This window comes from Pseudorca crassidens, chromosome X (genome assembly GCF_039906515.1).
Source record: "Pseudorca crassidens isolate mPseCra1 chromosome X, mPseCra1.hap1, whole genome shotgun sequence".
Lineage (NCBI taxonomy): Eukaryota > Metazoa > Chordata > Mammalia > Artiodactyla > Delphinidae > Pseudorca > Pseudorca crassidens.
Window position 1 is genome coordinate 3001849 of NC_090317.1, and position 13482 is coordinate 3015330.

General features: G+C 51.4%; 2 protein-coding genes across 3 annotated transcripts in view; both read right to left on the reverse strand.

The window, feature by feature from the left end:
* Nucleotides 1–273: 273 nt before the first annotated feature.
* On the reverse strand, nucleotides 274–2416 carry LOC137217296 (paraneoplastic antigen-like protein 5). Its single transcript, XM_067723960.1, is given in 2 exon segments — nucleotides 274–2173; nucleotides 2176–2416. Coding segments are annotated over 2 exon segments (1341 nt in total). The 3' UTR covers nucleotides 274–1073.
* ZNF185 (zinc finger protein 185 with LIM domain) overlaps nucleotides 2408–13482 on the reverse strand; it is a 72200-nt gene continuing 61125 nt past the window's right edge. Inside the window, exons 23-24 of one of the 2 annotated variants that reach the window (XR_010940068.1) lie at nucleotides 2714–2774; nucleotides 2408–2543 (exon numbers count right to left, since the gene is read on the reverse strand). The gene's annotated coding sequence lies outside the window, so the exon portion shown is untranslated. Of the gene's footprint in view, nucleotides 2544–2684; nucleotides 2775–13482 lie in introns of those variants that run through there. The other variant, XM_067723951.1, reaches the window with a different exon arrangement.

Consider the following 13482-nt stretch of genomic DNA (forward strand, 5'->3'; position numbering starts at 1 on the left):
CTAACGACTCCTAGGCCAGTGTGGGTGGCAGCCATCTGCAGGTGCCCCTCACCCAGGCCGGGGCTGGCCACTCAGGGCTGCTCCCAGGTGGCAGGCTTTGGGGCTGGCCTTGGCATTGGCAGCTGTGAGCTGTGGTTCTCCAGGCCAGTCCCACGTCTCCAGTGGCCATGCACAAACCTAGGGAGAACTAAACACTCCTTCCTCCCGCCAACTAATTCTCTTGGACCCTGCCCGGACCCCCTCCCCCTCCCGCCCCTCCCCCTCCCCCTCCTCTCCAAGTCTCCCTCCTCCGTCTCCTCCTCCTCCTCCTTTGGAACAAACGCTTCCCTGCACCCCCACTCACACCAAAGCCAGTTGTGGGGTACTGGGCAACCAGGGACTCAGCACCCTGCCTGCCAAGCTGACCTGACGCTCTCGCGTGGGATCGTCTCCTCAGTGTCTGCTGTCCTTGCCCCTACTGCCCTTTCAGGCTGCAGGGGGAGGAGACTTGCTCCTGCCCTCACCTGCGCAGAGGCTCCAGGGTGCTGCCTTCCCGGGGCTCCCCTCGAGCGCTGTAGATGATCGTGAAGTTGGACCCTGTGGTGTCCCTCCGGGGCATCTCCTCTCTGCCCCACAGCCCTTCCTCGCCAGGCCGGCTCCTTCTGGCAGGGGCGGCCCCGGGGGAGGCACCTCTAGGCCCCGCGTGGCCTGGGGACCCATCAACACCCTTAGCTCAGAGCCCCCAGGGTGGGCGTTTGAGGGTGGCCAGAAGACAGGACTGACGCCAGAGCCCCCGACTATACCTTTGTCAGCCTCTGCTGTGTTGGGGTCTGTGTCTGAGGCTCGGGTACGCCTCGTGCTGCGTATGGCGGCTTCCCGCTTGTGCCGCCGGTGCCTCCCTGAGCTGATTTCGGCTTGCCTGGTGGAGTCCCTAACAGCTGGTGGACGCTGCGGGGGCTGGGGCGGGGCCTCGGCCTGGCTGCCCTGCCCCTGTGCCCCAGTCAAGGCCCCCACTGTTTCTGTGGGCTGCCCCTTCCCCTCGTTGAAATATCTGTGTTGCCTGCTAGGGGAGGGGGTGCCTGCATATCTTGAGCCTACGCTTCCTGGGGCCTGGGGTGGCTCCCGGCCCCGGCCCGCATCTCGTTTCCCGACTCTTCTGCTGCAGGCTGAGGCGCCTGCTTTGCCGGGGACTGGTCCTCGGCCCTAGGACACGCGGCCTGGCTGTGGCCTTCCTCCCCAGTCTCGCAGCAGCGTGGCACCTGCTTGCGCTTCAGTGACAGGGTAGCCCCTTCCTGGACGGTCTGAGTGCTGCTGTCATGGAACTGCCCTGCCCGCACCATGACCGGACGGACCGGGACACTGGTTTCTGCCACTACCTGGGTGCCAGAGGCCCTGTGGCCCCCTCCTACCTGCCTCTGCTTCTCCCTGGTCACTGCCGCGGCGGTCTGCCACTCCTCCACGTCTCGAACGAGCTGCATCAACTCCAGGAAGGGGGGCGCACAGCCTCGCTGATCCAAGACCATGAGCTTGTCCCGGAGGCCGGTGCTCACGTGGGCCTGGGCTAGGGTGTATTTCAGGCGAATCATGTCTGCGCTTCTCACTGGCAAGGGGCTGTGCCGCACAGCGTTCTGCAGCACGGGCTCTAGCCGCAGCAAGAAGGCAGAGACTTTCCCTCCGGGCTTCTGCAAGGTCTGGAGCAACTGAAAACGTGCGGTTCTATAGTTGTCTTTATTCCCGAAGATCTGCTTCAGGGCGTCCAGGCACTGTGCCACGGTCATGGAGCCACTGTTGGCCCGGAGCATCCGCACGATGGACAGGGCGGGGCCGCGCAAGCTCTCCAGCAAACGCCGCTGCTTCTCTACCTCAGACACCCGCCACATCTGCATCATCTGCGTCACCTGCTCCAGCCAGGCTTCCAAGTTCTCTTCGCCCGGGCCTGGGGAAGTGCTTCCCGAAAACACCTTCAGTTTTGGGTACCACATGCTTTCTCGCAGAGGCCGCGGGTCTGGCGGCCTGACTTGGGCCAAGCCTTTTGGCTGTCCCTCCTCAGGGCGAGTGATATACCCCAGGGTTTTGACCACATCTACCATTCTCCGGCCCTCAGCTTTCAGGAAGTGGTTCAGTCTGTTGATAAGTTCATCATCTGGGCTACGGGGCTTCACCACCACTTCCCAGGCACCTCCCTTTCCTGGACCTGACTCGGCGCCGTAGCGTAATTGACCTGGGCGGCCAATCCAATGAGAGCTGCCTTAGAGCTGTCTTCCCTTCTGAACATTCTGCCCAGCACCCTGTAGGCGCACAGGGGCTGTAAGCCCGCCCTCAGGGTCTCTTTAATTTCCTCTTCACTACACTCCACAGGGACGCCCACGATCAGCAGGGCCTTCCTGGGGTCCAGGTCCATGCCCTTGCACCAACCCTCCAACAGATTCACAGGCATTGCTCCCACTGTCTATGGACTGATCTAACACTAGGGGCAGTAGGCAGCTCACAGAGTTGGACCGGGACTCAGGGAATTCTGAGTCAACGCCGAGTATGGAGGCAGAATCGTTCCGGGTTTGCACAGCCTATAATGCAAATGGGGTGAGAGCATCATTCACGCGCACCCTCCCACCCCGACTAAAAGCCCACGCACTACCCCCACTTCTGCTCACAGAGATCCAGGCCCTGCTTTTCAGGGCTTCCCCAGTCATTTGCTGGAGAGGTGTCTTTAGGCCAAGCTCCCCTCCCTGCTGACCTCGGCTTGCCGTGCACTCCTCCTCAAAGTCCAAGGACTCCTCTGTGTGTACTGCAGGTGCCTGTGGTGAAAAGGTCAGCGTCAGGAGGAGGGGCCTGACAAAGCCCGCCAAACGGGAGAGGACAGCAGGCTGTCCCACTCCCTGCCTCAGGGCTGTTCAGGCCCAGGGCACCCGGTATCCACTTCTCTGGGGCAAAGGTTGGAGGACGGAGATGTGAGTTCCCTCCTTTCTCAGAGAATGTCTGACAAATGAGAAAGATGGTTGGAGCTCTCTCTGCACAAGGCAATGAAACTGGTGGGTGTGGAGAACGTGTGACAAGCTGTAGTGTTGCCGTGGATACTGAGAAGGGCGGGGACCATGGGTTTCCATCGCAGAGGGGTGCTATGTGGTAAAGGTTAAGGAGCAACAGGGGATGTCACTGGCCTCCAACCAAAGAAGTGTCCTGTTGTCGCTGGAGGGGAGGGGACATGGGGGGTGGGCGGCAAGGATCACGTGCTGAAAAACAGTAGCCTACCGTTTCAAACTGTGTGGAAGCTAGAATCAGGGACAGAAAAGGGACCCAAAAAGGGTCTACAGTGCCACACTGCTGAAAGACAACCCTCACCCTAGGTGTGACCCCACCCTGTAGACCCTGGAAACCCTGGCAGGCAACCCCACCCCTCCGGCTTTTTGCCAGGAAGTTACAGAAGCCTCTCCCGACATAGGTCTACGTCACAGCTGTTCACCATGCTGACTAGGGACCCACCGGCAGTGCAGACACGCAACACTAGGCCTGCCCTCTAGCTCTGCCCAGAGGCAGCTCCCGGTGCTGGGGAGGTGGTACTGCCTCACTGCATCTGTCCAAGGCGAGGCAGAGGTGCTTTGCTACGGTTCCACCCCACACGGCCCTGCTCAGGCTGTGCCCATTCTGAGCCTACAGAGGCACTCTGGTACAGGGATACAGGAAACTGCTCAGGGGGCGGGGGGTGGTGGTGTGATGAACTGGGCCATTGGGATTGACATGTATACGCTCATGTGTATAAAATGGATGACTAATAAGAACCTGCTGTAAAAAAATAAATAAAATTCAAAAATTCAAAAAAAAAAAGAAAAGAAACTTCTCAACTGGTATACAGTGCTAGTACGGGAGGGATCCTACAGTATGATTATTGCCCCGCCCTCCAATCCACCCCCTCCCTCAAACTCTGCCCCCACTGACGCACGAGGGAGGACTTAAGCCCCACCCCTGACGCCAAGCCTCCCCTCACGGAAGTTTGATCCCTGTCCCCCCTCCAAGTCCCACCCCCACCCAAGCACCACCCCCACCTAAGCCCAGCCCCTGACGCCTAGCCCCAGGATTACGGAAGTCCGATCCCTGCCCCCACCGAGCCCCACCCCTTCCCATGTCCCATCCCCCACTCAAGTCCGATCCCTAACAAAGCCCTGCCCCCACCCAAGCCAAATCCCTGCCCCCACCCAAGCCATGTCCCCCCCCTTCCCAAGCATCATCCCCGTCCCAAGCCCTGGCCTCACTCAAGTCCAACTACTGTCCCCAAGCCTCCCGCCCTCATTCCCCTGTTGTCCCCACCCACACCTAAGCCCTCCTCCCTAAGTCCCCACGACCCCTCACACACCCGCTACCTCAAACGTCCCTCATTCCAGAGCAGGAATACACGTGGTCAGTGGAAGTTGGTGGAGGCCAGGGGAGGAAGGGCTGAAGCCACTTTCCCTCTAGGATAAGGCCCAGAGCCGCTAGTCCTGACCGCAATGGCTGTGAGCAGGGTTAGGTGTGGAATAGGCTCCCCTGCAATTCCTAGGCTGGTCGCGGTGCCTGGAAATGGCACGGAATGGATGCGGTGCCAACGCCTGGTGCAGTGGGATCCCATTTCCAGGGCAAACCTGTAGCCACCAACCCCTGGGACGCCACGGGAGAGGGCAAGGGTCATTGTGCGGAACCCCACGCGGTTTGGATGGCTCTCTGTGCCTGCTGCAGGTGCCTACAGGCCGAAGCGCCTGCACACCACGACCACCACGCGTCCGGAACCACGGCTCGCGCGGTGCACACTGGGCCGGGAGCCCGTGGAAAGGGGCTGTCGGGCTACAAACTCCCCGCCCCCCCGCCCCCGCTCCCCCCGCTTCCCGCCCCGCAGAGCTGCACACGGCCCACTCGCGGCTGCGCCCTAGCAGCGTGGCGCCCACCGTTTCCCCTCGGAAGGGGGAGACCTCGCCCCGCCCTGCGCCAGTGTGCGCAACTAGGCGGACGGAGTTCGAATTAAACCGGGGCACCTTAAACTGCAGAGCTGGACAGAATCCAGCCTTGGACTGTGAGCGGGGTTAGGTGTGCAATAGGGTCCCCTGCAATTCCTAGGCCGGTCCCTGGAAGGAGGCCGCCAGACCCACCACGTGCCACGCCAGGCCCAGCAGCCATCTTGGCTCTTGTTTAGCATGTCTGTTCCCCATTGAGCGGGAGCTGTGGCGTGACAGTCACCAGTCGCTCTCCCTATTTGAATATTCCAAGAGGTCAGCGCAGGGCCGGGTGCAAAAGTAAAAGCCCGGTGGGTGCTTACTAAATGAAATCCTGATCGTTTTTTTTTTTAAATTGTTCTGTTTTCTAGAGGCGGACCCCAGAAATACAGCTGCTTCCGGGAAAAATGCAAGGGCAGGAAAATTTTTCGTATTCACCAAGAGACCGAAAACTTTGAAAGGATTACATTCTCCCATTATTCCCTTGACTTCACAGCCTAGTACTACCCACCTAGTACTGCCCACCTAGTACCCAAACTGCTTCCCGCCCTTTTCCAAAGAAAATTTCTTCCACAGAAGGAAGACTGGAACATTTTCCCTGGGGCCCGCGGGACTCTTAACTCGCTGTTCCAGAGAACGGCGTGGGGGGAGCTCAGGTTATCGCACTGGAAGTCTGCAAATCTGGTAGATCTTGGTAAAAATGAAAGTTCTGATTCAGGAGGACTGGGGTGGGACTGAGGTTCTGCGTTTCTCGAAAGCTAGGTGACTCCATGCTGTAGATCCCTGACTACGCTTGGAGTACCAAGGCTCTGAAGCCTGTAGTCACTTTTCGGACCAGAAGTTGTGGTCATCTGGTGACAGAATAGATTTCTTTTGCTTTATTCGGGACACAGAAGAAGAGGCTTTTCCATAACGTTTTAATAAAAATATTAAAAGCAGACAAAAATGTTAAAGATTACCTTTAAGTCCAGATATTTCCTATATCAGAGGAGAACACAGACCTGAACATGCCTTACTTAATTAGAACGTACTATTGAGAGGCTGTTAAATCATTCTCCTTCCATGCCAAGAAAAAGGGGTTGCCTGCTGGTGTCAGAAAGTAATGGACTCCAAGTGGGACATTTTACTTGAGGGATCTCATAACACTAGCCCACTGTGGCTCCATGAATCCCCCACTCAGCCACGTAGCATTACAGGTATGAGAAGGTGTCATAAAGGGTGATACCATGGGAAGCGGGGTTCTGACCGTCATGCTGGAAAACAGTGGAGGTTAAGAAATATGTTTGCAAACATATTATATTAGTTTCAGGTGTGTTTGTATATGTTGCAAAATGATCACCATGATAAGTCTAGCAAACGTTTGTCACCACACATAGTTTTTTTTCTTATCAGGAGAATTTTAAACATCTACTCTCTCAGCCAATTTCAAATATACAGCACAGTATTAACTACAGTCTCCAGGCCGTGCATTACATCCCCAGGGCTTATCTATTTTATGGTTTTGTGTGTATGTATGTGTATATAGTGTTTCCTACCCTGATGGTATTACCAGATTAGATTATAAAAGTCTTTCAAGGAGCTCCATTATTATTGGTTTAGAGATACTTAAGTGCTTTTATAAATTGAATCCTCAAAATTCTCAGGAATTAGTGACAGTGAATTTGTTCTCACAAAACTATTTTAGCAGTCATTGTTTCATATGTAGTATGTCAGTCTTAAAGATAGTTTCCAAGATCTTTTGCTCACTTAAAACCTTACGCTTATACTAAATTAACTATGCAGGATGTGCTTTTGTTAAATAAAAGACTAAAGTAAAATGACTAGTTGTTCCGGAATGAAAAAGATGGGAGTGTAGGACAAAACCTGGACGGATATGGTTCTCAGAGGAGATTTTATCTCTTGTGGTCAAAGCTGGCTAAGGTTCAGTGGGTTTGTTTATAAGATTTAAAAAAATGAGCTATAATATCAAATAGTACACTGATGCAAAACTAGAATTTGATTTTCTCTGTTAAAATGGAAACATTTCCTTAGATTATTGGTCTGCTCTTCATAAGAGGTAGTAGAAGATTTTTCTTTACTTTTTGAGTAATCTGCCTAGAAAGCAAAGATTCTTTCTTTCTTCTTTTTTTTTTTTTTTATTCAAGACCCATTTATTCTCTAGTTCTGCCCACATGGAGACAGCCTCCTTGAAAAGGCGCTAAATCCTTCCATTCACTTTAACACCTTGTGCTGAAAACACGTGTTCCAAGGTTTCAACTACGAGATCCACATTCTTAAAGCACTGATTCTTAAACCTCATCTAGATTTCTCCCCTTGGATGGGGGGAGATGACCCAAACACAGAGAAGAACAGCTCAGGACCGCGGGCTCTGCTCGCCCAGAAGACCTTGCAGCTCCCCTGACCACCCGGCTGGAGCCAGGATTAGGGCCCTGAGACGAGGGGCGCCTGCTGGGCTGCTGCCACCACAGATGGGCCCTGCTGCCGTTGGGCGCCTTCTTGCCCCGCCGCCCCCACCCCCGCCCCCCGTCCTCTTCACTAGGCTGGCTGTGACCTTTAGTTTCCCTGGAGTCTGGGGGTTCCAGACAGTCTCTGCTCACACTTCTGCATCACGCCTGCTGCCTCAGCACTGCTGATCCACACCAAGGGGGAAAAGCACACAGAACTGCTTTCAGCACATCAACGTTCCACACAAAAGTTATTTGATAAGCCTGCAGGCTCTTTTTCATCAGAGGACACTCCCAAGGCCATGACTTCCCCCGGCTCCCCACTGCCCTTGCCAGCAGACTGGACGTGCGTGGTCGCCGGTGCTGAGTCAGGCACCCCCCCTTGGCTCCACTCCGGCGCACTCTCCTGGAGAGCTGAGGACAGTGCCCTGGGCTCATCGGCAGGATCTGTCCAGAAGCCAGTCCTAGAGTGACAAGAGCCACACCTGCAGGTCTATTCCACCGACCAGCCGCACAGGACCGAGCTGGGCCCTCGGACCCGGGTCTGGATTGTGTTGGCTGCTCGTTCTTGCCTAGGTTCACAGGCCAACAGCCAGTGTCCTTTTTTTCCTGCTCATCACCGCACCAGCGGCTCACTCCTACCTGCTGCCGTCACATGCCTGGCAACCTCATGTTCCGGGGCCAGCCAAGAACTGAGACCCCAGCAGGCCCCTAGTTCCCAGCAGGCCAACTCCCCACTAAACTGCCGCTGCCTAGCCGTGTTCTCGAGGCTGCAGAGCCGGGAGAGTGCAGAGAGCATCGCAAGCCCGGACGCCCCCAGCCCCGGACCCACGATGCTCCGATGCTCCGGCAGAACCGCTGGAACCTCGCCGCAGCCCCGCCCCCCAACACAGGCGACCTCTGCGCCCGCTTGTCCCGCGGCCCCGGGGCGCACCTCTGGCCAAAGAGTCTTTCTTATCGGAATAATTTTCTTTGCTTTATGTTGACTTTATCATGGCCTTCAACCAAGTCTTGTCACTTTTGAAAGAACTAAGGTTCTTTATAATTGCATTACTGCCAAAGATTTACTTTTAAAATATTTTGTCACTTTGGTTAAATAGACAAGTAGTGTTTCTTACTGACACATGATCTTATTTAACCAAGTGTTCAAACCTTCTGACAACTTTTTTATCTTACTTTCCCCACGCTCAAATCCTAAGCGATATATTCTTTTTTTTTCCTCTTCTTTATTTTTCGCTGCACCCGGTGGCTTGTGAGATCTTATTTCCCTGACCAGGGATTGAACCCTGGCCCTCGGCAGGGAAAGTGCTGAGTCCTAACCACTGGAACGGCAGCGAATTCCCCTGAGTGGTATATTCCTGATCTCAAAGCTTATTTGAGTTTTCCCAGATAGAGCCTGGAAAAATCACAAAGTATCTCTTCCCTTGTAAAGACAGAGGTGCCAGAAATAATTAGGTTTATTTGCTATATTGAGTTTCATGGGAGGCTTTGTCATATCCTAAGAGATGCCTAACCTTCTCTAGGTTACGTTTGTGTGAGCGAAATGTCATTAATATAACTGTTTCAGAAACCGTATTAATCTCCTGGCGGTTTGTCAATGCCCTCTGTTCGTGATGCGTCCTGGTATTGCTTTGCCTGATATTAAAGAGTGTAGTGTTATCCATCATAATTGGAGTTATCTTTTAAAATGCTGCATGCCACAGAAACAACAAAATTTCCTTGTCAATTGCATTACGTTTGCGATGAACCCTCATCAGATCTTTAACCATGAGCATTTAAAATCTTTTGTCATGCACTAAGGCTTCCCTGAAAGAGCTTGCAATCAGCTACAGGCCAGAATGCTTCACCTGCAAGAAAAAGGGACTGTCTCAGACCCCCATGGAAAGGACTACGCCACATGCTCTGAGGCACGAGCTTCTGATGCCATTACTTAAATAACTTTGAAATCCTGTCACTGGACTAAGCCAGAATTCCCAGAACTCTAGTGAAGAAGCTGATGGGTTCATGAGACTGAGCGGAACAAGAATTCATGACATAGGACTTAATGAACTCATGAAAGATGATTACGGGTTTTGTTTGGAATGTTGCCAATGATTTCATGCTCTATATTCTGGATATAAGGAACCCTTTCTCATTTCTCTTAAGCTATCCATAACTGATAACAATTTAGTAGACTATACTTTCATAAATGGACACAAACCATTTATTTTTTCCTCTCTGCCCAATCCCTCTAGAATTTGGAAATTATTTTTGAGCGCTCTTATTTTCATGGTCATACAGTTATATGCCTATAGGTTCAATAAGAACCTGCCTTTCTTATTAACAGGACATAATTGGAAACACTGGTTATATAACCAAGGCTTTGACTGGAATGTCATATTTGTAAATGATGTTCATAGAATCACATGTGACCTGACAATTTTAAGGAACTCGGGTTGAGTTTATGAAGCCAAGTCTTAGAAAACTCCCTTGGGAACCTGGTACCTGGCTTACAGAGTTCCCAGCCTTATAGGTGAGTAAGGAAGGTCTCTCCTTGGCAAGTCCAGGAAACTCAGGTGGCTTTGGGTACCTTGAGAAGAGAGGAATTCACCAATATGTATATATAGGAAGCACAGGTGATATCTGGTGGTGAGTTCTGGTCTTGGCCTACCAGCCTCGAGAGGCTTTAACAGTCCAATCTGAAATTCTTTATAAAAACTTCAGCAAAGCGAACTTTAAAAGGCCTGTATGGCCAATGACCATCCTTGCTGCACCTGTGCAAATAATCAGGTCAAAGCTAGTAAGACCAGAGTTAGTTTGCAATCGAGAATAACCTTATTTGAGATGATCTTTGATCAAAAGGAGGGTGACCATTGAGAGAAATTTTGCATTTCATTAGAAAATACTGTGAGATGTGGGTTATGACATTCTGGTCCTGTTCATTGTCTCTGAGCTATTTTGCCCCTCTTTGTAAAACGTCATGGTTTTGTTACCATGTAAGAATTTGTAAATTGGACTGAATCCTGCAATCTTGCGCACACTGTCCACACTTAAGAAATTTTCAGTTATTCCAATTTCTTTCAATATCTGCCTACAACCCTCCAAACTAACATTTCTCATTTTCCTCTCTCCCTCCTGATTTGGCCCCACAGACCTAAAAGCTGACTGCCTAGATCCTTATGAAGACTCTAAGTTGTCTTTAGGCATAGATGAATTGAAAAAAAAAATGCTTGTTAATCAAAGTTTGGTTCAGCTTCTCTCCTTCCTCCAGGCCCCTGAACTTTGGCCCACCCCCAGCCTGAGTCAGCAGACAGCCCCTCCTGAGAATAGACTGGCCTCTCTCATCTCTATGCGATCATGCCACCATTTCATCCCACTTCCCCACATCCAATTCTTTCTAAACTTGCTTACTCTTTAAAAAAGAAAAACTTTTTCCCTAACTTTTCAGATGCTCGCAGAATTTACTAGCACAGCATTCTCCCTATTGTAGAAGTCCCCCTCCCTCTGTTGCAAAAGTCCCTTTCCCCTCTTTCAACGATTCTTCTGAATAAAAGTCTCTCCTTAATGAGTCTGTATTTGTTTTTTATTTGACAATACTTAACAGACAATAAAACACATCCATTTTAAGTGTACATATGATGAGTTTTGACAAATGTATACATTCGTATATACTCACCATCCCAATCAAGGTTTAGAATGTTTCCATCCCTCCATCGAAGGGTGCATACTGTATGATTCCATTTATGTAAAACTCTTTATATAAAACTTTTTACGTAAAATGCTTTAAAATACAAAGTAATGCACAGTAGCAGAAAGCAGATAGGTGGCTGCAGGATAGAAGGATTACAAAGAAGCAGGAGGAAAGTCTTGAGAGTGATGTATATATTCACTATTTTAATGGGGTGATGAGTCCACAGATACATACATGTGTCAAAACTAATTTTAAAAAGTGAACACTTTTTTTTTTTTTTTTTTTTGTGGTACGCGGGCCTCTCACTGCTGCGGCCTCTCCCGCTGTGGAGCACAGGCTCTGGACGCGCGGGCTCAGTGGCCATGGCTCACAGGCCCAGCCGCTCCGCGGCATGTGGGATCCTCCCGGACCGGGGCACGAACCCGTGTCCCCCGCATCGGCAGGCGGACTCTCAGTCACTGCGCCGCCAGGGAAGCCCAGTGAACAATTTTAATGTGTGCAGTTTCTTGTGTGTTAAATATATCTCAATAAAGCTGTTAAAAATATGAGTGTGCAGACAATCTTCACTAGAATGGCCTGTAGCAATGTCTCACAGCCGGAGGACTTAAGAAAGAGACCCACACATTCCCAAGCAGAGAGTTAGACGCAGAAAGCACCCAGAGGAGGAGGTCACGCTGATTACGTTATGAAGAGTGCAGCAGACAGGAGTTCCTGGGCAGTGGGGGGTGGGATGGGGAGGGAACACGGGCAGCATTCACAGGGCTCAGTGTTCAGAGGATGTTCAAAAGGAAAGGAATCCTGCAGATGGCACTAGATAACGGGCCTGGCACACAAAGTGCTCCTTGGGCGACAGCACTGTGCAGAAGGTGTTCAGAGACAGAGTGCACAGTGAGGAAGGGCTGGAGCAGGGATTCTTCATGGGACAGATGGCATGGTGGGAAACACTCACAGGTAGAGTGCATGCTCCGGAAGCCATTCACAGGCAGGACATGCGGTACAGAAGAAGGTTGGGTGGAGACAGCATTAACAGGGGAGCCCATCAGGAAAGCAGCGCCACTCCTTCCCTGGCAGGAAGGGTTGAGAACAAGGAATCAGTGGCTTACACAAGCAGTAGAAGGCTGGAGCAGTGAAGGTCAGGGACACTCTGCTGCTGGTACACGAGGAAAAAGCCCCCAGCAATTCCACCCGCAGGACTGTCATGGATAATTTGCAGGAGGTTTCCCAGAAAGCACCGGGAGAAAAGCCAGGTGCACCCTCTTTTTGACACCCCATATTTTTCTTACAAATGATAACAGTGACACTATGCTTCTGCTTAGCATGATGCAACCATACCTCACATACACGAATATGCCTTTGCCTTCTTCAAGAAGCGGGGACGTCAGAAGTCCCATTAGATACACTCTCATTCTCTGGGGGATGTCTGTTCCTTCTCTAGTTCTGTCATAGTTCCACTCTGACATACTGTAATCTACAGGTTAAATTATATGATTAAGCACCACCCACACAATTTAAACGCGAGATTTGGAAACGGGAGAAAGAAAAGTAATGGGGCAGATTTAAATATATAATAGCAAAGCAAGACGAAGTATGCATAGCTTCCGTAGCTGTTATTTTTGCAACTGGCCATGAGCTCATAGTATTTGTAACTTCCTTTCCCACTAGCATTTCAGTTCCCTATGACCTCGTCTAGCTGGCTGTGGTCGTCTAGCAGGCAGTAAGATACAAACCTTTATTCCTAACCAATCTGATCCCTTAGTGGGCCTGCCTGCATGAGTCATCAGTCATCCGTTACCTTACGTTATTGGACGTGGGAGCACTAAGAGACACCCCCAGAAGACTCTCCTCCGGGGTTTGCTATGTGGTCCTTGCAGCGACCCTTTTCCCCTCGATTGTCAGGAGCGCTCAGCCGGCAGGTAAATAACACCCTTCTTGTTGATTCAGTGGCAAGAGGGGCCCCAAATGGCCACGTAGTGATCCCAACTTTGAATTCAATGTAACCAGTGTTGGGTCCCCTGGTGGAAGCTTTCCTCCCTTGGGAAGTTCATGGGAAAAGGATATTGTGCAGAGAAACATCACAAGAGAAATGGAGCGTGTGGAAATTCACAGGCGGAATACATTCATAAGCAGAGTCCCCCAGAGGACCCCACGTGGGGGTGTATGGGTTGGGGGCCCTCACAGGTGTGGACCTATAAAGGGGAAGGAGGAATAGGGGAGGAGGCTGGGTACTGGGGATCGACCGGCTTGGTGGGAACCTGGTCTGCTAAGCCATTTTTCAAAATAACTCTACCCTATTTTTTTTCTAGGTCTTTGTGTCACATGCTATCACCAACAGAGACTCCAGGTCCTGGTTAGGAGCTACTGTTATAGTTCTTGCCTTTGAAGTGGTAAAACCTCTTCTTCCTTTCCCAAATGTACTCGTAGCCAAGATGGT